At 45.1% G+C, this 27116-nt stretch overlaps 1 protein-coding gene across 5 annotated transcripts in view; it reads right to left on the bottom strand.

Moving 5' to 3' along the window:
• LOC137379766 (lysine-specific demethylase 7B-like) overlaps positions 1-27116 on the bottom strand; it is a 306451-nt gene that overhangs the window by 17929 nt on the left and 261406 nt on the right. For 3 of the 5 annotated variants that reach the window (XM_068051124.1, XM_068051123.1, XM_068051122.1), the window contains 2 exons: positions 25569-25720; positions 1247-1452 (listed from right to left, as the gene is read on the bottom strand). In XM_068051124.1, the coding sequence (XP_067907225.1) occupies positions 1247-1452; positions 25569-25720 (358 nt within the window). The remainder of the gene's footprint in view (positions 1-1246; positions 1453-25568; positions 25721-27116) is intronic. The other 2 variants (XR_010976905.1, XR_010976904.1) reach the window with 1 other exon arrangement.

The following is a 27116-nucleotide window of genomic DNA, read 5'->3' as shown; positions in this document are numbered from 1 at the left end:
AAAAATGTGCAGGGCTATGGGGAAAAGGTAGGGGATGGGACTAGGTGAATTGCTCTTGCAGAGAGCTGGCACAGACACAACACGCTGAATGTTTACAGCACAGAAGGAGCCCATTCTATGATTCTATTTGCCAATCTGATTTGTCTAGCCAAATGAAGATGAATGATCCCCCATGATTATAGCATTGCCCTTGTTACAGATTTCTTGATTAATACTCTATCTAACAGTTGGGGGCCTATAAACTACTATCACCAGTGTTTTCTGCTCTTGTTATTTCTTATCTCCACCCATACTGATTTGACTTGCTGCTTCACTGAGCCATTATCCTTTCTCACTACTGCCCTCATGCCATTCTTTATTGCCAGATGTAGCCCCCAAACACTTTTTCCATTTTGTCTGCCTTTTCAAAACTTCAAGTACCCTAGAATATTTAATTTCCAACCTTGGATTAAGGGGGTGATCTCATGAACGTGTTTAACATGATTAAAGGATTTGATAGGGTACATGGAGGTGAACTATTTCCTCTGGTTGGGGAGTCCAGAACCATGGGGCTTAAACCTTAAAATTAGAGTTAGATATTTTCAGGGCAATGTCTGGAAGCACTTCTTCACCCAAAAAGTAGTGAAAATCTGGAACACGCTCCTGCAAAACGCTGAACAAGCTGTGGGGGGCGGGGGAGGTTAACTGAAAATTTCAAAATTGATAAGAGTTTTGTTAGACAAGGTTATTCAGGCTTATAGAAAAAAGATGGGCAGATGGAGTTAAGATATAAATCAGCCATTATCTAACTGAATGGCAGAACAGGTTGGAGGAGCTGAATGGCCTACTCCTGTTCCATAGAAACATAGACAATAGGAGCTGGAGTAGGCCATTTGGTCTTCGAGCCTGCACTGCCATTCAATACGATCATGGCTGATCGTGCAAACTCATTACTCTGTTCCCTTTTTTTCCATGTATCCCTTGATTCCTTTAGCCCAAATGCATCTCCCCTTCCCAACCAGTACATACCCTTTAAACCTCTAACCTCTCCCCAACCAGGAACTCCTCTCCCCGTATCTATCCCCTTCCCTGCCACAGCCCACCTCCCTATTCCTGGTATTGAGCAGACACTGAACCAACATTTAAAGTCCAGTGGAATTGCTAACTTTCAAGTCCACAATCCTCCTGGAAAGCAGGATTTCTCCACAATGCCTTCTGTTATCGTCCACCTTCCTGAGGACACATACAAATACACTGAAATACCCACCACACTCTGATGCTCTGGAACATGGGCTGTGCTCTCCTTTCTCTCTCCTATTAGATCTTACGTCTTGATGTGACCTGGGAAGGTTCCTTTTATCCATGCTGTCGCTATTCTTTCTTGGTTTGTTGCGAAGGTCTGAGTACTGCAAGGCTGCCATTGATAGCATGCCCTGAATTGTCTCTGCTGTGCTTGCAGATAGTGGCCTTTCCCTGAAATGCAGCAAGGAAAATTGTTGGCGGAGATACTTTTCTCTTGGCAATTATCCATTTCCCCAACTGTGTCTCTACAACCTACATGACTGGACAAGCTATCCCACCTCCAAAAATGTTGATGTTGATTTGAATGCTGGGATTTCCAAGTTGAGGCAGATGGGTCCACTGCCTTCAGTTCAATACTTTGGCTTAGGACTAAGTTCCACAAACAAACAGCAATATATTATTCCTGCAGGAGGAACATACGAAATGGAGTAAGCCATTCAGTCCCTCAGCAAACAAGCCTGTTTCATCATTCAGTTTCAAACTTCGCCGACGACTTGAAACTCAGAATAGTGATGTGACAGACTTCAAGAGGATATAGACTGATGAAATGGGAAAACACATAGCAGAGGAAATTTAACAGAAAGAAGTATGAAGTGATTTATTTTGGTACAAAGAATGAGGAGAAGCAATATAAATTAAATGATACAATTTTGAAGGGGGTGCAGGAGCAGAGAGACTGTTGGTGTACATATATACACCTACAGATTAGGAGCAGAAGTGGGCCATATGGTCCCTCGAGCCTGCACCGCCATTCAATAAGATCATGGCTGATCTGTTTTTGTTTCAAATTCCACACTCCCATCTACCCCCGATAATCCTTGATTCTCTTGCCTAGCAAGAATCTACTTACCTCCACCTTAAAAATATTCAAGGATCTTGCCTCCACCACCTTCTGAGGCAGAGTTCCAAAGTAGCACAACCCTCTGAGAAGAAAAATTTCTCCTCATCTGTGTCTTAAAAGGGCAACCCCTAATTTTAAAACACCCACAAGAGGAAACATCCTCTCCACAGGCACCCTGTCAAGACCGTTCAGAATCTTATAAACTTCAATTGAATTTCCCCTCACTCTTCTAAACTCCAGTGAAAACAAGCTTTTCCAACCTTTCTCATAAGACAACACGCTCATTCCAGGTATCTATCTAGTAAACCTCCTCTGAACAGCCTCCAACACACTTACATCCTTCCTTAAATAAGGAGACCAAAACTGCACATCGGATAATGATGAGGATTGTCAGAGGATACAGCAGGATATAGATCGGTTGGAGATTTGGGCGGAGAAATGGCAGATGGAGTTTAATCCGGACAAACGTGAGGTAATGCAGTTTGGAAGGTCTAATGCAGGTAGAAGGTATACAGTAAATGGCAGAACCCTTAGGAGTATTGACAGGCAGAGAGATCTGGGCGTACAGGTCCACAGGTCACTGAAAGTGGCAACGCAGGTGGACAAGGTAGTCAAGAAGGCATACGGCATGCTTGCCTTCATCGGTCGGGGCATAGAGTATAAAAATTGGCAAGTCATGCTGCAGCTGTACAGAACCTTAGTTAGGCCACACTTAGAATATTGCGTGCAATTCTGGTCGCCACACTACCAGAAGGACATGGAGGCTTTGGAGAGGGTACAGAGGAGGTTTACCAAGATGTTGCCTGGTCTGGAGGGCATTAGCTATGAGGAGAGGTTGGAAAAACTCGGATTGTTTTCACTGGAACGACGGAGGTGGAGGGGCGACATGATAGAGGTTTACAAAGTTATGAGTGGCATGGACAGAGTGGATAGTCCGAAGCTTTTTTCCAGGGTGGAAGAGTCAGTTACTAGGGGACATAGGTTTAAGGTGCGAGGGGCAAAGTTTAGAGGGGATGTGCGAGGCAAGTTTTTTACACAGAGGGTGGTGAGTGCCTGGAACTTGCTGCCAGGGGAGGTGGTGGAAGCAGGTACTATAGCGACGTTTAAGAGACATCTTGACAAATACATGGACAGGATAGGAATAGAGGGATACGGACCCCGGAAGTGCAGAAGGTGTTAGTTTAGGCAGGCATCAAGATCGGCGCAGGCTTGGAGGGCCAAATGGCCTGTTCCTGTGCTGTACTGTTCTTTGTTCTTTTGTATTCGAGATGTGGTCTCACCAAAGCCCTATATAACTGAAGCATAACATCCTTACTTTTATTTTCATAATAAAAGATAGCATTCCATTAGCCTTCTTTATTACTTACTGGACCTGCGTACTAACTTTTTGTAACTTGCACTAGAACTCCTCGATCCCTCCGCACATCGGAATTCTGCAGTTGTTCTCTGTTGAAGTAATACCCTGTTTTTTTATTCTTCCTGCCAAAGTGAACAACTTTACATTTTCCCACATTATTCTCCATCTGCCAGATTTTTGCCCACTCACTCAACCTATCTGTATCAGTTTACAACCTCCTTATGTCCTCTTCACAACGTACTTGCCGACCTATCTTTGTGTCATCTGCAAATTTAGCAAACATGCCATTGCTCCCCTCATCTTTACATAAATTGTAAAAATGTTGAGGCCCCAGTGCAGACCCCTGCAGGACTCCACTCGTCACATCCTGCCAATCAGAAAAGGACCCATTTATGCAAACTTTGTTTTCTGCCAGCCAGCCAATCTTCTATCCATGTTAATATGTTACCCTCTACACCATGAGCTCCTACTTTGCGCAATAACCTTTTATGTGGCACCTTGTCAAATGCCTTCTGGAAATCCAAGTACAGTACGTCAACGGGCTCCCCTTTATCCACAGTGCATCTCACTCCTTCAAAGAACTCCAAAAATTGGTTAAACATGATTTCCCTTTCACAAAACCATGCTGACTATTCCTGATTACCTTGCGTTTTTCTAAGTGCCCAGCTACAACCGCTTTAATGATCGATTCTAAAACCTTCCTCATGACAGACGTCAAACTTAGAGGCCTATAGTTACCTGTTTTCTGCCTCCCCCCTCACTTCTTGAATAGAGGGGTTATATTTGCTACTTTCCAGTCTGATGGAACCTTTACAGAATCTAGTGAATTTTGAAAAATTAACACCAATGCATTTACTACCTCATTAGCCACCATGGCTGTGCTGCCTGCCAGGGTTAAGGACATCTCCTCGGGGCTGGAGAGGAACCTGGAGTGGGAGGGGGAGGATCCAGTTGTCATGGTCCATGTGGGACCCAATGACATAGGTAGAACCAGAAATGATGTTCTGCTTAGAGAATTTGAGGAGTTCGAGTCCATACTAAAACACAGAACATCAACGGTAATCATCTCCAGATTGTTACCTGAGCCACATGCAGATTGGCACAGGGTCAAGCAGATTAGAGAACTAAATGTGTGGCTCAAAGAGTGGTGTGGGAAGAAGGGGATTCGATTCCTGGGACATTGTCATCAGTACTCAGGGAACAGGGAGCTATTCTGTTGGGATGGGCTTCACTCGGGTTGGAAACAGTGTCCTGTCCAATTGCATAACTAGGGCTGTGGACACGGCTTTAAACTAACAGAGTGGGGTTTGGTTGAAGGGAAATTTAGAAATCCAAAGAGAGAGGTCAGGGCATCGGAGCAGGATAGTGATGTGGGGTAACTCCCAACAGAATAGGGCAGGGAGGGACAGAGAGTTTAAAATTGTAATTGTCAAATAAAGTCATTGCAGGGAATAGAGGCAAAAAAAATGAAATTCAAGTTCCTTTATCTGAATGCACGAAGCAGCTGTCATAACACAGATCAACTAGTGGCATGAATAGAGGTAAATCATCTAGATCTAATTACCATTACTGAGAGATGGTTACAAGGAGACCAAGGTTGGGAAATAAATACTCCAGGGTACACAATATTTCAGAGAGACAGACAGAGTGGCAAAGGAGTAGGGGTAGCCCTGATAGTAAAGGATGGCATAAGGATATTAATAAGGAGGGATCTGGGCTCAGAAGATCATGAAGTAGAATCAGTTTGGGTGGAAATCAGGAATAGCAGGAATCAGAAATCACTGGTGGAAATAGTTTACAGGCCCTCTAACAGTATTTGGACAGAACATTACACAGGGAAATTATTGAAGCATGTAAAAAAGGCAATGTATTAATTGTGGTGGACTTTAATCTGCATATAGACTGGGACAATCAAATTGGCAACAGTGGTCTAGAAGATGAATTTGTGGAATGTTTTCATGACAGTTTCTTGGACATTGTAGAACCGACTAAGGATAAAGCTATCTTAGATCTCATATTGTGTAATGAAACAGGGTTAATAGGCAATGTCATAGTAAAAGATACACTGGGAAATAATACCACGGAATTTCATGTTAAGTTTGAAAGTGACACATTTCAATCACAAACAAGTATCTTAAACTTAAACAAAGCCAATTACGAAGGTATGAGGGGAGAATTGGCTAAGGTTAATTGGGTAAATAGACTCGAAGGTATGGCGGTAAATGAACATTTAAAGAAACAATTCAAAGGGTTCAACAAAAGTACAGTGTCAGGGGAGGCGGTGGCGTAGTGGTATTGACACTGGACTAGTAACCCAGAGACGCAGAGTATTACTCTGGGGGACATGGGTTCGAATCCCACCACAGCAGAAGGTGGAATTTGAATTGAACTAATAAAAAAATAATTAATTAATTAATCTGGAATTAAAAAGCTAGTCTAATGATGACCATGAAACCATTGTCAATTGTTGTAAAAACCCATCTGGTTCACTCATGTGCTTTAGGGAAGGAAATCTGTTGTCCTTACCTGCTCTGGTCTACATGTGACTCCAGACCCACAGCAATGTGGTTAACTCTTACATGCCCTCTGAAATGGCCTAGCAAGCCACTCAGTTGTATCTAACCACGACGAAGTCAATAAAAAGGAATGAAACCGGACGGACCACCCGGCATTGACCTAGGCACCGGAAACGACAACAGCAATCCCAGCCCTGTCAACCCTGCAAAGTCCTCTTTACTAACATCTGGGGACTTGTGCCAAAGTTGGGAGAGCTGTCCCACAGACTAGTCAAGCAACAGCCTGACATAGTCATACTCACGGAATCATACCTTACAGACAATGTCCCAAACACTGACATCACTATCCCGGGTATGTCCTGTACCACCACAGGACAGACCCAGCAGAGGTGACGGCACAGTGGTACACAGTAGGGAAGGAGTTTCCCTGGGAGTCCTCAACATCGATGCCGGACCCCATGAAGTCTCATGGCATCAGGTCAAACATGGGCAAGGTAACCTCCTACTGATGACCACCTACCGCCCTCCCTCAGCTGATCAATCAGTACTCCTCCATGTTGAACATCACTTGGAGGAAGCGCTGAGGGTGGCAAGGGCGCAGAATGTACTCTGGGTGGGGGAACTTCAATGTCCATCACCAAGAGTGGCTCGGTAGCATCACTACTTACCAAAGCTGACCGAGTCCTAAAGGACAGAGCTGCTAGACTGAAACAAAAACAAGAAATGCCGGATTCACTCAGCAGGTCTGGCAGCATCTGTGGATAGCTGCTAGACTGGGTCTGCGGCAGGTGGTGAGGGAACCAACAAGAGGGAAAAACATAATTAACCTCGTCCTCACCTCATCTGTCGCAGATGCATCTGTCCATGACAGTATTGGAAGGAGTGACCACTGCACAGTCCTTGTGGAGACGAAGTCCCGCCTTCACATTGAGGATACCGTCCATCGTGTTGTGTGGCACTAGCACTGCTAAATGGGATAGATTTCAAACAGATCTAGCAATGCATAACTGGGCATCCATGAGGTCCTGTGGGTCATCTGCAGCAGCAGAATTGTATTCAACCACAATCTGTGACCTCATGGCCTGGCATGTCCCCCACTCTACCATTACCATCAAGCCACGTGACCAACCCTGGTTCAGTGAAGACTGCAGGAGGGCATGCCAGGAGCAGCACCAGGCATACCTCAAAATTAGGTGTCAACCTGGTGAAGCTGCAACAGAGGACTAGTCGCGTGCCAAACTGCGTAAGCAGCATGCGATAGACAGAGCTAAGCGATCCCATAACCAACGGATCAGATCTAAGCTCTGCAGTCCTGCCACATCCAGCCGAGAATGCTGGTAAACAATTAAACAACTAACTGGAGGAGGTGGCTCCACAAATATCCCCATCCTCAATGATGGGGAGCCCAGCACATCAGTGCAAAAGATCAGGCTGAAGCATTTGCAATAATCTTCAGCCAGAAGTGCCGGGTTGATGATCCATTTCGGCCTCCTCCTGAAGTCCCCAGCATCACAGATGCCAGACTTCAGCTAATTCGATTCACTCCGCATGACATCAAGAAACAGCTGAAGGCACTGGATACTGCAAAGGCTATGGGCCCTGACAATATTCCGGCAATAGTACTGAAGACCTGTGCTCCAGAACTTGCCGCGCCCCTAGCCAAGTTGTTCCAATGCAGCTACAACACCGGCATCTAGCTGGCAATGTGGAAAATTGCCCAGGTATGTCCTGTACACAAAAAGCAGGACAAATACAACCCGGCCAATTCCCGCCCCATCAGTCTACTCTCAATCATCAGCAAAGTGATGAAAGGTGTCATCAACAGTGCCATCAAGCAGCACTTGCTTAGCAATAACCTGCTCAGTGATGCTCAGTTTCGGTTCCGACAGGGCCACTCAGCTCCTGACCTCATTACAGCCTTGGTTCAAACATGTATAAAAGAGCTGAACTCAAGAGGTGAGGTGAGAGTGACTGCCCTTGACATCAAGGCAGCAGTTGACTGGGTATGGCATTAAGCTGCCCTAGCAAAACTGAAGTCAATGAGAATTGGGGGAAAACTCTACGCTGGTTGGAGTCATACCTAGCGCAAAGGAAGATGGTTGTGGTTGTTGAAGGTCAATCATCTGAGCTCCAGGACATCGTTGCAGGAGTTCCTCAGGGTAGTATCTTCGGCCCAACCATCTTCAGCTGCTTCATCAATGACCTTCCTTCAATCATTAGGTCAGAAGAGGGGATGTTCACTGATAATTGCACAATGTTCAGCACCATTCGTCAATGCTCAGATACTGAAGCAGTCCATGTAGAAATGCAGCAAGACCGGGACAATATCCAGACTTGGGCTGATAAGTGGCAAGTAACATTCGCGCCACACAAGTGCCAGGCAATGACCATCCCAAACAAGAGAGAATCTAACCATCCCCCCTTGACATTCAATGGCATTACCATCGCTGAATCCCCCACTATCAACATCCTAGGGGCTACCATTGACCAGAAACTGAACTAGAGTAGCCATATAAATACCGTGGCTACAAGAGCAGGTCAGAGGCTAGGTTGGGCGGCACAGTGGCGCAGTGGTTAGCACCGCAGCCTCACAGCTCCAGGGACCCGGGTTCGATTCCGGGTACTGCCTGTGTGGAGTTTGCAAGTTCTCCCTGTGTCTGCGTGGGTTTTCTCCGGGTGCTCCGGTTTCGTCCCACAAGCCAAAAGACTTGCAGGTTGATAGGTAAATTGGCCATTATAAATTGTCACTAGTATAGGTAGGTGGTCGGGAAATATAGGGACAGGTGGGGATGTTTGGTAGGAATATGGGATTAGTGTAGGATTAGTATAAATGGGTGGTTGATGTTCGGCACAGACTCGGTGGGCCGAAGGGCCTGTTTCAGTGCTGTATCTCTAAGCTAATCTAATCTAATCCTGTGGCGGGGATCATCAGTATTCATCAAATAGAAGGACTTGGTGGATGGTGAATCTAGGGAAGGGAGCGTAGAAAGTCTGGGTCATGTTGATATCAAAAAGGAGGAGGTGTTGGGCGTCTTAAAAAACATTAAGGTAGATAAATCCCCAGGGCCTGATGGGATCTACCCCAGAATACTGAGGGACGCAAGGGAGGAAATTGCTGGGGCCTTGACAGAAATCTTTGTATCCTCATTGGCTACAGGTGACGTCCCAGAGAACTGGAGAATAGCCAATGTTGTTCCTTTGTTTAAGAAGGGTAGCAAGGATAATCCAGGAAATTACAGGCTGGTGAACCTTACATCAGTGGTAGGGAAATTATTGGAGAGGATTCTTTGGGACAGGATTTACTCCCATTTGGAAACAAATGAACTTATTAGCGAGAGGCAGCATGATTTTATACTAATCCTACATTAATTCCATATTCCTACCACATCCCCACCTGTCCCTATATTTCCCTACCACCTACCTATACTAGGGGCAATTTATAATGGTCAATTTACCTATCAACCTGCAAGTCTTTGGCATGTGGGAGGAAACCGGAGCACCCGGAGGAAACCCACGCAGACACAGGGAGAACTTGCAAACTCCACACAGGCAGTACCCAGAATTGAACCCGGGTCGCTGGAGCTGTGAGGCTGCGGTGCTAACCACTGTGCCGCCCCTTCAATCATAAGGTCAGAAGTGGGGATATTTGCTGATGATTGCACAATGTTCAGCACCAGGGTAAGAAGGGTAGCAAGGATAATCCAGGAAATTACAGGCTGGTGAGCCTTACGTCAGTGGTAGGGAAATTATTAGAGAGGATTCTTAGGGACAGGATTTACTCCCATTTGGAAACAAATGAACTTATTAGTGAGAGGCAACATGGTTTTGTGAAGGGGAGGTCGTGTCTCACAAACTTGCTCAAATTTTTTGAGGAAGTGACGAAGATGATTGATGAAGGAAGAGCAGTGGATGTTGTCTATATGGACTTCAGTAAAGCCTTTGACAAAGTCCCTCATGGCAGTCTGGTACAAAAGGTGAAGTCACATGGGATCAGAGGTGAGCTGGCAAGTTGGATACAGAACTGGCTCGGTCATAGAAGACAGAGGGTAGCAGTGGAAGGGTGCTTTTCTGAATGGAGGGTGTTCTGCAGGGATCAGTGCAGGGAGCTTTGCTGTTTGTAGTATATATAAATGATTTGGAGGAAAATGTAGCTGGTGTGATTAGTAAGTTTGCGGACGACACAAAGGTTGGTGGAGTTGCGGATAGTGATGAGGATTGTCAGAGGATACAGCAGGATATAGATCGGTTGGAGACTTGGGTGGAGAAATGGCAGATGGAGTTTAATCCGGACAAATGTGAGGTAATGCATTTTGGAAGGACTAATACAGGTGGGAAGTATACAGTAAATGGCAGAACGCTTAGGTGTATTGACAGGCAGAGAGATCTGGGCGTACAGGCCCACAGATCACTGAAAGTGGCAACGCAGGTGGACAAGGTAGTCATCGGTCTACCTGCATCGGTCGGGGCATAGAGTATAAAAATTGGCAAGTCATGTTGTAGCTGTACAGAGCCTTCGTTAGGCCACACTTGGAATATTGCGTGCAATTCTGGACGCCACACTACCAGAAGGATGTGGAGGCTTTGGAGAGGGTACAGAAGAGGTTTACCAGGATGTTGCCTGGTCTGGAGGGTATTAGCTATGAGGAGAGGTTGGATAAACTCGGATTGTTTTCACTGGAACGACGGAGGTGGAGGGGCGACATGATAGAGGTTTACAAAGTTATGAGTGGCATGGACAGAGTGGATAGTCAGAAGCTTTTTCCCAGGGTGGAAGAGTCAGTTACTAGGGGACATAGGTTTAAGGTGAGAGGGGCAAAGTTTAGAGGGGATGAGCGAGGCAAGTTTTTTTACACAGAGGGTGGTGAGTGCCTGGAACTTGTTGCCGGGGGAGGTGATGGAAGCAGGTACGATAGCGACGTTTAAGAGGCATCTTGACAAATACATGAATAGGATGGGAATAGAGGGATACAGACCCCGGAAGTGCAGAAGCTTTTCGTTTCGACAGGCATTAAGATCGGCGCAGGCTTGGAGGGCCGAATGGCCTGTTCCTGTACTGGACTGTTCTTTGTTCTTGGAGTAACTCATCTCCTGACTCTCCAAAGCCTGTCCACCATCCACAAGGCACAAGTCAGGAGTGTGATGGAATACTCTCCACTTGCCTGGATGGGTGCAGCTCCAACAACACTCAAGAAGCTCAACACCATCCAGGACAAAGCAGCCCGCTTGATTCACACGCCATCCACAAACATTCACTCCCATCATCACCGACGCACAGTGGCAGCAGTGTGCACCATCTACAAGATGCACTGCAGCAACGCAACAAGGCTCCTTAGACAACACCTTCCAAACCCACAACCTCTACCAACTAGAAGGACAGGGGCAGCAAATGCATCGGAACAGCACCACCTTCAAGTTCCCCTCCAAGCCACACACCATCCTGACTTGGAACTATATCGCCGTTCCTTCACTGTCGCTGGATCAAAATCCTGGAACTCCCTTCCTAACAGCACTGTGGGTGTACCTACCTCACATGTACTGCGGCAGTTCAAGAAGGCAGCTCACCACCACCTTCTCAATGGCAATTAGGGATGGGCAATAAATGCTGGCCTAGCAAGTCAATGTTGCAAAAAACAGTAGCAAGTCTGAGGATTGCGAGTGTTTTAGAAACCAGAAAAGGGCCACCAAAAATTTGAGAAAAAGGGGAAAAAAATAGAATGAGAGTAAACTAGCCAGCAATATAAAAACAGATTGTAAGAGCTTTTATAAGTACATTAAAAGGAAGAATGTAGCCTAAAGTCGATGTTGGTCCCTTAGAGGCAGAGACAGGAGAAATCATAATGGGGAATGAGGAAATGACAGAGGCATTGAACCAATATTTTGTGTCTGTCTTCATGGAAGAAGACACAAGTTCCATACCAGAAACAGGCAGTAACCTAGGGGCTAAAAAGACTGAGGAAATTAAGGATACAGGTATCAACCGAGAAAAGGTATTGGAGAAACTTGAGGGACTAAAATCTGACAAGGCCCCGGGACCAGATGGCTTACATCCTAGGGTTCTAAAAGAGATAGCTGCAGAGATAGTGGATGCGCTGGTTATGATTTTCCAGAATTCCTTAAATTCTGGGGCGGCACAGTGGCGCAGTGGTTAGCACCGCAGCTCCAGCGACCCGGGTTCAATTCTGGGTACTGCCTGTGTGGAGTTTGCAAGTTCTCCCTGTGTCTGCGTGGGTTTTCACCGGGTGCTCCGGTTTCCTTGCAGGTTGATAGGTAAATTGACCATTATAAATTGCCCCTAGTATAGGTAGGTGGGGATGTGGTAGGAATATGGGATTAGTGCAGGATTAGTATAAATGGGTGGTTGATGGTCGGCACAGACTTGGTGGGCCAAAGGGCCTGTTTCAGTGCTGTATCTCTAAATAAAAATAAATAAAAGGAGACCTAGGCAATTTTCAAAATGAACCTCCTACTATTAGGTTAGCTAATACTAAATTGTTAGGAAGATTGGACACTATGCTTTCATATTTATATGCAGAACAACAAGAAGACCTAACAAGGCTACTCACAGTATTTAAAAGAGTCTGTAAGGATAAGCTCATGACGTGGATGTAGGGGAATCCTTTCCTATAAAACAGCATCCTTATCGCTTAGTCCAGAGAAACAGAACCAGGTAAAAGCAGAAATCCAAAACATGCTGGAAAACCACCTAATTGAATCCAGTCAAAGCAGCTGGAGTTCCCCAGTGGCATTAGTGCCGAAACCTGACAATTCAACTAGACTCTGTATAGACTACAGAAAGGTAATGCAGTAACAAAGGCAGACTCCTACCCATTTCCTTGCTTGGAAGACTGTATTGACAAAGTGGGCAGTGTCACGTTTCTTACAAAAATAGATTCGTTAAAGGGATACTGGCAAGTTCCTTTAACACCCTGAGCTAAAGAAATATCGGCCTTTGTCATACCAGACGGTCTTTTCCAATGCCAAGCGATGCCATTCAGGCTAAAAAATGCCCCAGCAACCTTTCAGAGACTAATGAACCAAGTAGTAGCTCGTGTTCCTAACTGTGTGGTTTACCTTGATGATGTGCTGGTACACAGTAACACTTGGAATGACCAACTGAAACAACTAGAAGCTCTGTTTAGTAAATTACAATTGGATTATTTAGTAATAAACTTTGCCAAAAATTCAAAAGCTGGAATGCCAGACTATTCCAAAGGGGGTTTACTATTGCAGCCCTATCACTTAAAGATCATCCACATTGTGGGACAAAATCATGTAATTGTAGATGCTTTAGAATCTAATGTTACTTTTGAGTTATCTGAATGGAAAGATGGTACAAAGCAGAACTGTATCAACTACAGGTAAAGAGCAAATGAGTATGAGCGTGAAAAGGTGTTTTAAAATTTTTTTCATCTTCTGTTTTTTCCACACTGTAATGAAACACATTTAAAAATGGCATTTCATTCCTTCAAGGATGGAGGTGTTACAAATGCCTCTATTTTTTTGTTAAATTTTGAGAATTAGTGTTCAAACTGAAATGGAGTCCATGGATGTTTTTATTTATAAGGGTCACTGAGAGGTCTGGATTTTAACAGTTACTGGAAGGCACCTGTTTTCAGTTAAATAACCAGCAAGGAACTTGTTTCTTTGACTTGGAAAATATGTTTAGAGAAGTGACAGGTCAAGATTTATGTCCACTGTCAGGAGGCTTGACTCTTGGAATGTTTTCGGTTTCACCTTGAATTGTCACAAAAGATAGTGGGGATGAACAGTGGTTTGAAAATGAGTTCAAGAACCAGTTTGCCAAGAAAACCACTCCAATTCAGTCTGTTCCAGCAGTTTGCAAAAAGCCTGCCAGTTTTCTATCTCTTGAGAAGCCGCAAAGCAAGCGTAAGGAGCGAACTGAAACTGTTGTTACATTTCCTGTAAGGCCTGTCTGGAACCTCGGTTGCTGCATTTCTCCTGGAAAGCCTATCCAAACTGATCTTCAACAACACCTGGAAAGAACTGTTCTGGGAAGATTCCAGTGACAGCTGTCTATACGCATTTGGGACGTCAAACCAAAACAAAGAACATCTTTCCATATCTTCTCTTTCTTCTTCAAGAAATAGCAAGTATTTAGCCCAAATATTTTTTGTCTTTTTTAATAAGAGTTCTAAAATGAAATCCCTTGATTTTCACAAAAATGGTTCCAGGGATGAGGAATTTCAGTTATGAAGATAGATTGGAGAAGTTAGGACTGTTTCCTTGGAGAAGGCTGAGAGGTGATTTGATAGAGGTATTCAAAATCATGAGGGGTCTGGACAGAGTAGATAGAGAGAAATTGTTCCCACTTGTGAAATGATTGAGAATGGGAGGGCACAGATTTAAAGTATTTGGTAAGAGAAGCAAAAGTGACATGAAGAAAAACTTTTTCACGCAGCGAGTGGTTAAGGTCTGGAATGCACTGCCTGAGAACGTGGTGGAGGCAGGTTCAGTTGAAGCATTCAAAAGGAAATATATGAAAAGAAAGAGTATGCAAGGTTATAGCTAAGAAGGCAAGGGAATGGAACTTTCAGAGAGCCAGTGCAGACATGATGGGCCGAATGACCTCCTTCTACACTGTAACAATTCTGTGATTTATCCGGTTAACCGATGTGTGCATGTGTGAGAGGTTAAGGTAAAAAGGAAACTTTTATATTTCAATGCTTTGCTTCATTACTGGTTAAGACTTGTTTTATAATGAACTGATAATTTTGTTGTTTATTAAAGAAGCCTGGTTGGTGTGTTGTATTCTGATATAAAATAGAGTCTATGAGTGACCAAATCGGTAAGTGGTAAAAAGTTTAAGTATATGTTGCGACCTGTGCAGAAGTGGAAATCTAATAATCAGTGCACTCCTGCCACCTTGGTCATAACAGATGAGCATTTGAGGGAAATAAACTTGCAGGGCTATGGGATAGAGGGAAAGAATGGGACCGACTGCGACTTGATGGGACAAATGGTCTTGTTCTGTGCCATGATGTCATGACCCTATAACTGGTTAGAATGTCCCTGTAATCTTAAGCCTCACACGTGCACCATCTTTGTAGCCACACATTAATCTACCATATCCTTCCATTTCTACACTTACCAATGTGTGGCACTGGGTATCTCTCTCTCGCTTTGGCCTCCTTGTCTCGAGAGACAATGGGTAAGTGCCTCGAGGTGATCAGTGGTTTGCGAAGCTTCGCCTGGAGTGGCTATAAAGGCCAATTCTAGAGTGACAGACCCTTCCACAGGTGCTGCAGATAAAATTGGTTGTCGGGGCTGTTACACAGTTGGCTCTCTCCTTGCGCTTCTGTCTTTTTTCCTGCCAACTGCTAAGTCTCTTCGACTCGCCACTCTTTAACCCCGCCTTTATGGCTGTTTGCCAGCTCTGGCGATCACTGGCAACTGACTCCCACGACTTGTGGTCAATGTCACAGGACTTCATGTCGCATTTGCAGACATCTTTAAAGCGGAGACATGGACGGCTGGTGGGTCTGATACCAGTGACGAGCTCGCTGTACAATGTGTCTTTGGGGATCCTGCCATCTTCCATGCGGCTCACATGGCCAAGCCATCTCAAGCGCCACTGGCTCAGTAGGGTGTATATGCTGGGGATGTTGGCCGCCTCCAGGAGTTCTGCGTTGGAGATACGGTCCTGCCACCTGATGCCAAGGATTCTCCGGAGGCAGCGAAGATGGAATGAGTTGAGACATTGCTCTTGGCTGACATACATTGTCCAGGCCTCGCTGCTGTAGAGCAAGGTACTGAGGACACAGGCTTGATACACTCGGACTTTTGTGTTCCGTGTCAGTGCGCCATTTTCCCACACCCTCTTGGCCAGTCTGGACATAGCAGCGGACGCCTTTCCCATGCGCTTGTTGATTTCTGCATCGAGAGACAGGTTACTGGTGATAGTTGAGCCTAGGTAGGTGAACTCATGAACCACTTCCAGAGCGTGGTCGCTGATATTGATGGATGGAACATTTCTGACGTCTTGTCCCATGATGTTCGTTCTCTTGAGGCTGATGGTTAGGCCAAATTCATTGCAGACAGCTGCAATCCTGTCGATGAGTCTCTACAGACACTCTTCTGTGTGGCATGTTAATGCAGCATCGTCAGCAAAGAGGAGTTCCCTGATGAGGACTTTCTCTAAGACAGGCAAGGTTGAACAACCTGCCATCTGATCTTGTGTGGAGGAAAATTCCTTCTTCTGAAGACTTGAACGCATGTGAGAGCAGCAGTGAGAAGATGATCCCAAACAGTGTAGGTGCGAGAACACAGCCCTGTTTCACACCACTCAGGATAGGAAAGGGGTCTGATGAGGCACTGCTATGCTGAATTCTGCCTTTCATATTGTCATGGAATAAGGTGATGATACTTAGTAGCTTTGTTGGACATCCGATCCATGCTAGTAGTCTGAAGAGACCACGTCTGCTGACGAGGTCAAAGGCTTTGGTGAGATCTATGAAAACGTAGAGGGGCATCTGTTGTTCGCGGCATTTCTCCTGTAGCTGGCGAAGGGAGAACAGCATGTCAATGGTGGATCTCTGCTCGAATGCCACACTGTGCAGCTTTCGAGCAGAGAGATCCACCATTGACATGTTGTTCTCCCTTTGCCAGCTACAGGAAAAATGCCACAAACAACAGATGCCCCTTTATGTAGGCACTGGGTATATAATTTAGTGATTACTACCCTTTGTGGTTCTGCTTTTTAACTTCCTCCATAGCACCTTAAACACTGAATACAGGACCTCAGCCTTTTCCTTTCTATGTTATTGGTTCTGACAGAGAACACAATTTCGGTCTCCTCCCCTTTCTCCTGCAAAAAATTCTGCACCCTCTCTGTGATGTCCCTTACCCTCGCACCAAGGAAACAGCATTGCATATGGGTCTCACATCAATGGTAGCAGAACTGCCTATCTGTTCCCTGACTATCAAATTCGCATTACTACTGCATTCCCATACATTGCCATACCCCCACTGCGTTTGTTTAACTCACGGTGTGAGGCTTGGGATTGCACTCCTTCGACGTGTTGTCACCTTCACTGGTATTCAGTGCTGAATACCGGTTTGAGTGTGCCACACTCCCAGAGGATTCCTGCACTGCTTTTCTATACCTATCCTTTCGGGTGGCAATCTACTTGCTATTCTGAATTCTATTTGGCTGTGGAGTGACCACCTCCAGGAACCTAAAATCCAGGAAACACTCATGTGTCCTGCACTGAATCCAGCTGTCCCATATATTTTGCCTTTTCAAGCACATATCCAATTCTCTTTTGAAAGTTATTATTGAAACCGCTTTCACCACCCTTTCACTGCTGATCATATTTGCTACATAAAATTTTCTCATCTATCTTTTGAGTAAATTGGCAAAAAAACAAACAAAACTCCTTGTAATTTTGAACATCTTTTTCAAATCTCCCCTTAACTTTGTCTGCTCTAACGAGAACAATCCCAGTCTCTCCACATAACTGAAGGCCCTCATTCCTGTTGTGATGCCCAGTAAAGGCAAATCATATTCCTAAGTTTTAAGATACGAACTTATTCAGAATGTGGACTCTTTGAAATGGACTTTTCCTTTAAAAAAAGAGAATGTGCTGCAAAGATGGCCACTGAAGGTCAGACGATCTGGCCTGTGTATTTAAAAACAGCCTTACTGTTTCAAAAGGACAAAATAATACTTTCAGACTAAGAGGTGTTAACTACATCTATCCTGAAACTAAAAGAATACATTCAGACTAAGAGGTGTTAACTACATCCCTCCTGAAACTATCAGGAGACATTCCTGAATTGAATGGGTGCTTCTGAAACAAAGGAGGTGTGAAGTAGCCACATCATAACAGAATGGTACCCATCCAGACATCAATAGATAGCCATGGATTCTACATCCTGTTCCATTGTGTGGTCACACCAGGGGAGAAGGCTATATGTCAACTAACAGAAATGCGAATATGATCTTAAAAGCTAGACCTCAAGATCACAGAAAGCAGTCCACGAGTGGCTATGGAAAGAAATCCAGCCAGGCAAAGAGAGCCCTGCTGCTAATTCTACACTTCAACTCGCTGCAGCAGAGAACTGAAAGTGACCACTACCTTCAGTCTGAAGTGTTAACCACCAGAAATCTACAACATCAGAGTATCCTGAAGGGGAAGAGTGAACAGCCAGCAATCGTGGTCCACGTCGGAACCAACAACACAGGTAGAAAGAGGGATGTGGTCCTGCAGTCAGAATTTAGGGAGCTAAGTAAGAAATTAGCAAGCAAGACCTCAAAAGTAGTAATCTCCAGATTACTCCCAGTGCCATGTGCAAGTGAGTATAGAAATAGAAGGATAAGACAAATGACTGCGTGGTTGGAAAGATGGTGCGCGAGGGAGGGCTTCAGATTTCTTGGATATTGAAACTGTTTTTGGGGGTGATGGGACCTGTATAGGCCAGACAGGTTGCACCTGAACAGAGCCAGGACTGAGTTCCTTGCGGGATATTTTGCTAGTGCTGTTGGGGAGGGTTCAAACTAGTTTGGCAGGGGGATGGGGACCTGAGGGTAGACTCAGTTGGGACAAAATCAGAAATGAAAATGGAAGGCAGAAAATTAATGGATGAGTTTGGAAGACCGAGGAAACAAAGGTTAGAAAATAAAAAATGTGGCAGTGCTCAAGGGTATCTATTTCAATCCAAGGAGTATAGTAAATAAAGCAGATGAGCTGAGGGCACAGACTTAGCTATCTATGGGGAGGTTGTGGTTGTGGTATTGACACTGGACTAGTAACCCAGAGACCCAGTGTATTCCACTAGGGGTGTGGGTTCGAATCCCACCATGACAGAAGGAGGAATCTGAATTCAATTAATACAAAAAAAACCTAAAATAATAGGGGCGGCACAGTGGCGCAGTGGTTAGCACCGCAGCCTCACAGCTCCAGCGACCCGGGTTCAATTCCGGGTACTGCCTGTGTGGAGTTTGCAAGTTCTCCCTGTGTCTGCGTGGGTTTCCTCCGGGTGCTCCGGTTTCCTCCCACATGCCAAAAGACTTGCAGGTTGATAGGTAAATTGGCCATTATAAATTACCCCTAGGATAGGTAGGTGGTAGGGAAATATAGGGACTGGTGGGGATGTGGTAGGAATATGGAATTAGTATAGGATTAGTATAAATGGGTGGTTGATGGTCGGCACAGAAGAGCCTGTTTCAGTGCTGTATCTCTAAAAAAAAAACAGACACGTGGCAGTATGATATCATAGCTATTACAGAAACATGGCTTAAGGAGGGACAGGAATGGCAGCTCAACGTTCCTGGTTACAGGGTTTTCAGACGCGATAGGGAGGGGGATAAGAAAGGAGGGGGAGTGGCAATTTTGGTGGTCAAGGAAATTATTACAGGGATGATACGTAGGAAGGGTGACCAAATGAGGCAATATAGATTGTGCTAAAGAACAAAAAAGGAGCAATCACACTGCTGGGAGTGTACTATAAACCCCCAGTCAGAGGGAGAAAGAAGAGCAGATATGCAGGTAAACCTCTGAGAAGTACAAGAACAATAGGGCAGTAATAGTAGGGGATTTTAATTACCTCAATATTAACTGGAATAATTTTAGTGTGAAAGGAATTGAGGGAGCAGAATTCTTGAGGTGCATTCAGGAGAACGTTCTTGCCCAGTATGTAGCAAGTCCAACAAGAGAGGGTGCAGTTTTAGACTTAGTTTTAGGAAATGAAGATGGGCAGGTGGAAGGAGTGGCAGTGGGAGAGCATTTTGGTGGTAGTGATTATAATTCAGTCAGTTTTAACATAATTATGGAAAAGGACAGAGATAGAGTTAGAATTCTCAATTGGGGCAAGGCCAATTTTACTAAACTGAGGAGTGATTTAGTGAAAGTGGACTGGAAACACCTACTTGAAGATAAATCAGTGTCAGAACAGTGGGAGGCATTCCAAGGGGAGATTCAAGGAGTTCAGGGTAAACATGTTCCCACAAAGACAAAGGGTGAGGCGGTCAAATCTAGAGTCCCATGAATGTCAAGGAGCCTACAGGGTAAGATAAGGCAGAAAGGAAAGCTTATGGCTGACACCGGGAACTCAATACTACAGAAAGCTGCGAGAAGTATAGAAAGTGGAGGGGTGAAATCAAAAAGGAAATTAGGAAAACAAAGAGAGGGCTTGAAAGAATATTGGCAAGCAAAATCAAGCTGAACCCAAAGATATTTTATCAGTACATTAAGAGTAACAGGATGACTAAGGAAAGAGTAGGGCCCATAAAAGACCAAAAAGGTAACCTATGTGTAGGAGTGGAAGATATTGGTATGGTTCTAAATGAATACTTTGTGTCTGTCTTCACAAAAGAGGGGGACGATGCAGATACTGTAGTTGAGGAGGAAGAGTGTGAAGTATTGGATGCGATAAACATAGGGAGAGAGGTAGTATTAATGGGATTAGCATCCTTGAAAGTTGATAAATCACCAGGGCTGGATGAAATGTATCCTAGGCTGTTCAATGTGGCTGACTCTTACATGCCCTCTGAAATGGCCTAGCAAACCACTCAGTTGTATCTAACTGCTACGAAGTCAATAAAAAAGAATGAAACCGGACGGACCACCTGCCATTGACCTGGGAACCGGAAACGACAACCGCAAACCCAGCCCTGTCGACCCTGCAAAGTCCTCCTTACTAACATCTGGGGGCTTGTGCCAAAGTTGGGAGAGTTGTCCCACAGACTAGTCAAGCAACATCCTGACATAGTCATACTCTAATTCTAATATTCTAATTCGCTACCACAGAAAGCAGTTGAGGCCAAAACATTTTATGTTTTCAAGAAGGAGTTAGATATAGCTCTTGGGGCGAAAAGGATCAAAAGATATGGGGGGAGAGCGGGAACAGGTTACTGAGCTGGATGATCAGCCATGATCATAATAAATGGCGGAACAGGCAAGAAGGGCCGAGTGGCCTACTCCTGCTCCTATTTTCTATAACTACTCACGGAATCATACCGTACAATGTCCCAGACACTGCCATCACCATCCCCGGGTATGCCCTGTCCAACCGGCAGGACAGACCCAGCAGAGGTGGCAGCACAGTGGCATACAGTTGGGAGGGAGTTGCCTTGAGAGTCCTCAACATCGACTCCAGACCCAATGAAGTCTCATGGCATCAGGTCAAACATGGGCAAGGAACCTTCCTGTTAATTACCACCGATCGCCCTCCTTCAGCCGACGAGTCAGTCCTCCTCCATGTTGATCACCACTTGGAGGAAGCACCGAGGGTGGCAAGGGTACAGAATGTACTCTGGGTGGGGGACTTCAATGTCCATCAAGAGTGGCTCAGTAGCACCACTACTTACCAAAGCTGGCCGAGTCCTAAAGGACATAGCTGCTAGACTGGGTCTGCAGCTGGTGGTGAGGGAACCAACAAGAAGGAAAAATATACTTAACCTTGTCCCCACCAATCTGCCTGCAGCAGATACATCTGTCCAGGACAGTATTGGAAGGAGTGACCACCGCACAGTCCTTGTGCAGACGATGTCCCGCCTTCACATTGAGGATACCGTCCATCGTGTTGTGTGGCACTATCACCGTGCTAAATGGGATAGATTTCGAACAGATCTAGCAATGCAAAACTGGGCGTCCATGAGGCGCTGTGGGCCATCAGCAGCAGCAGAATTGTACTCAACCACAATCTGTAACCTCATGGCCCAGCATATCCCCCACTCTACCATTACCAGCAAGCCAGGAGACCCACCCTGATTCAATGAAGAGTGCAGGAGGGCATGCCAGGAGCAGCACCAGGCATACCTCAAAATGAAGTGTCAACCTGGTGAAGCTACAACCCAGGACTACTTGCATGCCAAACTGCGTAAGCAGCATGCGATAGACAGAGCTAAGCGATCCCATAACCAACGGATCAGATCTAAGCTCTGCAGTCCTGCCACATCCAGCCGTGAATGGTGGTGGTGGTAGCTGGAGGAGGTGGCTCCACAAATATCCCCATCCTCAATGATGGGGGAGCCCAGCACATCAGTGCGAAAGATAAGGCCGAAGCAGTTGCAACAATCTTCAGCCAGAAGTGCGGAGTTGATGATCCATCTCGGCCTCCTCCTGAAGTCCCCAGCATCACAGATGCCAGACTTCAGCCAATTCGATACACTCCGCATGATATCAGGAAACGACTGAAGGCACTGGATACTGCAAAAGCTATGGGCCCTGACAATATTCCGGCAATAGTACTGAAGACCTGTGCTCCAGAACTGCCGCGCACGAGCCAAGCTGTTCCAGTTATAGCTACAACACTGGCATCTACCCTGCAATGTGGGAAATTGCCCAGGTATGTCCTGTGCACAAAAAGCAGGACAAGCCCAACCCGGCCAATTACCACCCCATCAGTCTACTCTCAATAAATTTATGGAAGGTGTCATCAACAGTTCCATCAAGCAGCACTTGTTCAGCAATAACTTGCTCAGTGCCGCCAGGGCCACTCAGCCTCTGACCTCAATACAGCCTTGGTTCAAACATGGATAAAAGAGCTGATCTCAAGAGGTGAGGTGAAAGTGACTGCCCTTGACATCAAGGCAGCATTTGACCGAGTATGGCATCAAGGAGACCTAGCAAAACTGAAGTCAATGGGAATCAGGGGGAAAACTCTCTGCTGGTTGGAGTCATACCGAGCACAAAGAAAAATGGTTGTGGTTGTTGGAGGTCAGTCATCTCAGCTCCAGGACATCACTGCAGGAGTTCCTCAGTGTAGTGTCCTAGGCCCAACCATCTTCAGCTGCTTCATCAATGACCTTCCTTCAATCATAAGGTCAGAAGTGGGGATGTTCGCTGATGATTGCACAATGTTCAGCACCATTCGCAACTCCTCAGATACTGAAGCAGTCTGTGTCGAAATGCAGCAAGACCTGGACAATATCCAGGCTTGGGCTGATAAGTGGAAAGTAACATTCGCGCCATACAAGTGCCAGGCAATGACCATCTCCAACAAGAGAGAATCTTACCATCTAACAACATTTAATGGCATTACCATCACTGAATCCCCCACTAACAACATTCTAGGGGCTACCATTGACCAGAAACTGAACTGGAGTATCTATATAACTACTGTGGCTACAAAAGCAGGTCAGAGGCTAGGAATCCTGCAGTGAGTAACTCACCTCCTGACTCCCCAAAGCCTGCCTGCCATCTACAAGGCACAAGTCAGGAGTGTGTTGGAATACTCTCCAATTGCCTGGATGGGTGCAGCTCCAACAACACTCAAGAAGCTCAACACCATCCAGGACAAAGCAGCCCGCTTGATTGGTACCCCATCCACAAACATTCACTCCCTCCACCACAGACGCACAGTGGCAGCAGTGTGTACCATCTACAAGATGCACTGCAGCAACACACCCTGAGACAGCACCTCCCAAACCCGCGACCTCCACCAGCTAGAAGGACAAGGAGAGCAAATGCATGGTAACACCACCACCTGCAAGTTCCCCTCCAAGTCACACACCATCCTGACTTGGAACCAGATCGCCATTTCTTCACTATCGTTAGGTCAAAATCCTGGAACTCCTTTCCGAACAGCACTGTGAGTAGACCTACCTCACATGGACTGCAGCAGTTCAAGAAGGCAGCTCACCACCACCTTCTCAAGGGAAATTAAGGATGGACAATAAATGCTGGCCTGGCCAGCGTCGCCCACATCCCATGAATGAATAAAAAAAAGGAGCAAGAGACGAAATAGCAGAAGGTCTGACCAGCATTTTCCAGTCCTCACTGGATACAGGTGTGAGGCCGGAGGATTGGAGAATTGCTAACATTGTACCTCTGTTTAAAAAGGGAGTGAAGGATAGACCGAATAGTTACAGGCCAATGAAGTCTAACATCAGTCGTGGGCAAATTATTGGAATCTATTCTCAGAGACGGGATAAACTGTCACTTAGAAAAGCACAGGTTAATCAAGGATAATCAGCATGGATTTGTTAAGGGAAGATCTTGTTTGACCAACTTGATTGAATTTTTTGAAGAAGTAACAAGGAAGATTGATGAGGGTAGTGCAGTTGATGTGGTCTACATGGATTTTAGCAAGGCTTTTGACAAGGTCCCACATGGCAGACTGGTTAAAAAAATGAAAATCCAGGGGATCCAGGGAAATGCAGCAAGGTGGATATAAAATTGGCTCAGTGGCATGAAACTAAGGGTAATTGTTGACGGCTGTTTTTGCGACTGGAGGGCTGTTTCCAGTGGCGTTCCGCAGGGCTCAGTACTGGGTCCCCTGCTTTTTCTGGTGTATATTAATGACTTGGACGTAAATGTAGGGGGCATGATCAAGAAGTTAGCGGACAACACTAAGATTGGCCGTGGGGTAGACAGCGAGGAGGATAGCTGTAGGCTGCAGGAAAATATTGATGGTCTGGTCAGATGGGCAGAAAAGTGGCAAATGAAATTCAACTTGGAGAAATGAGGTGATGCATTTGGGGAGATCAAACAAGGCAAAGGAATACACCATTAATGGGGAAAACACTGAGAAGTGTAGAGGAACTGAGGGACTTGGAGTGAATGTCCACAGATCCCTGAAGGTAGCAGGACAGGTCGATAAGGTGGTTGAGAAGGCATATGGAATCCTTTCCTTTATTAACCGAGGTATAGAATACAAGAGCAGGGAGGTTATGCTGGAACTGTATAAGCCATTGGTTAGGCCACAACTTGAGTACTGTGTGCAGTTCTGGTCACCTCATTACAGAAAGGATGTAATTGCACTAGAGAGGGTACAGAGGAGATTTACGAGGATGTTGCCAGGACTGGAAAAATGTAGCTGTGAGGAAAGATTGTATAGGCTGGGGTTGTTTTCCTTGCAACAGAGAAGGCTGACGGGAGATCTGATTGAGATGTACAAAATTGTAATGGGCGTGGATAGAGTGGAGGTGAGAGCTCTATTCACCTTAGCAAAGAGGTCAGTGACGAGGGGACATAGATTTAAAGTGATTGGTAGAAAAATTAGAGGGGAGATGAGGAAAAATTTTTTCACCCAGAAGGTGGTGATGGTCTGGAACTCACTGCCTGAAAGGGTAGTTGAGGCAGAGACCCTCAACTCATTCAAAAGGAGTCAGGATATGCAGGGCTACGGACCAAATGCTGGAAGGTGGGATGAGAATAGGTGGATCGTTTTTCAGCCGGCACAGACATGATGGGCCAAGTGGCCTCTTTCTGTGCCTTAAACTTTCTATGATTCTAAGCTCAAGTCTACAAACACGCAGGCCTGCACCTTTCAAAGAGACTGTCCTCCTTAGAAGATTCAACAGGTTCACTGTGAACCATGAACGCCTACCTCACTTTAAACCACTTACCATTTTTTGTTCTCTCTATTCTTGTGTGTACGTGTGTGAGTGAATGCATGTATGGGTGAAATGATGACTACTTCGGGAATTGTGCAAAAATAATTGCCTTTTTGTTAACCTACAAGAAAACCTGTCATTTGTCTTTATTTGACCCTAAAAACACTCAGGGACCAATTTATCATTTTGAACAAAACATGACTGTAGTCAGTTGGGAGGTGAACAGTGGGAACCACCCACACCCTTTCCACTTATTTGTAACACTGTCCTTACCTCTCAACTGAACAGTCCTTCTTGCAACGCTTCAGACTTGTCCTGGACTTATCCAGAGTTTGTTGGGAACTTTCAGTTTCTGACTCGTTTGCCAACGCATTCTTCCCACAACCATCTGATTGGTGGGACTCCTCCTGCTTATAGTTCACTCTCTGTGGCAAAAATTCACATTAGTGTTGAAGATACTAAAGAAATGCTAATCTCAGGCTGTGCCAAGTTGGCAAATTGGTTTTCATCTGACAACAACTTGTATTTACAAAGCACAATTAATGTAGTAAAACATCCCAAAGCTCCTCATAGGAATGTTATCGAAAAAAAATTGACACCAAGCCACATAAGGAGCTATTACCTTGGTCAAAGAGGTAATTTTTAAGGACTGTCTTAAAGGAGGAAAGCAATGTCGAGAAGCAGAGAGGTTTGTGGGGGGGGAATTCCATGGTTTTGGGCCTTGACAATGGTTGACAATGGGTGACTTGGGAATGTTCAAGAGGCCAGAATTTCAAAACTGAGATACACAAATTTTTGTATTGAAAGTTATGGAGTAAAGATACCAACCACCCATGATCTAATTGAGTGGTGGAAGAGACTTGAGGGGCTGAATGGCCTCCATCTGTTCCTACATACCTACTGCAGTCTGGCAATGGACCAAGAATTGTCACCAGGATGGTTTTAGCCACAGGAATGATTGTCTTCTACAAGATCTTCTATCTAGGATGCAGGGTGAGTAAGCCTGTAACTCAATGTTACCCATAACAGGTGCACTGTTGAGTAGCATCCCTCCCCAGGAAAAGCACAGTCTCCCAACACTGTTCCGTGGAATCACAAGCACAATGCGTCAGCATCAATTTCTAAATAAGCAGACAACACCAAACTGGAAGGATAGTCAACATTGAGGAGGACTGCAACGAATTACGAGAAAATATTAATAACCTTGCAGAATGGGCATATAATTGAATTGCAACATAGATAAGTGATAAATATTACATTTTGCTAAGAAAAATAAGGAGGTCACATATCAATTAGGAAGTGTGAATCTAAATGGGGTAGAGGAGCTAAAGGATCTGGGGGTACAAATACTCAAATCACTAAACATTGCAATGCAGGTCAATAAGGCCAGAAAAAAGCAAAGCAAGTACGAAAGTTTATTTCTAGAGGGACAGAATTGAAAAGTAGTACATCTACATCAAACCTTGATTATGCCACACTTGGGTAACATGCGCAGTTCTGGTTGTCATATTATAAAAAGGATATCAAGGCACTACAGAGGGTGCAAAAATGATTTATAAGTATGACACCAGAACTGCAAGCTTTTCACTATCAGGGGTGGGTAAATGGGCTGGGTCTTTTTTCCCTCTTGAAAAGTCTGAGGGGTGACCAAATAAATATTTTTAAAATTGTGATAGGTGTTGACAAAGTAGACACAAATAATGTTTCCACTTGTGGGCAAGAGCAAAACTAGAGACCACCAATATAAGATAGTCAGCAAGAAATCCAATAGGGAATTCCAAAGAAACTTCTTTACCCAGAGAGTGGGTGAGCACATGGAAC

The sequence above is a fragment of the Heterodontus francisci genome, chromosome 18 (assembly GCF_036365525.1).
Source record: "Heterodontus francisci isolate sHetFra1 chromosome 18, sHetFra1.hap1, whole genome shotgun sequence".
NCBI lineage: Eukaryota > Metazoa > Chordata > Chondrichthyes > Heterodontiformes > Heterodontidae > Heterodontus > Heterodontus francisci.
This window is presented reverse-complemented; position numbering and strand designations above follow the sequence as displayed.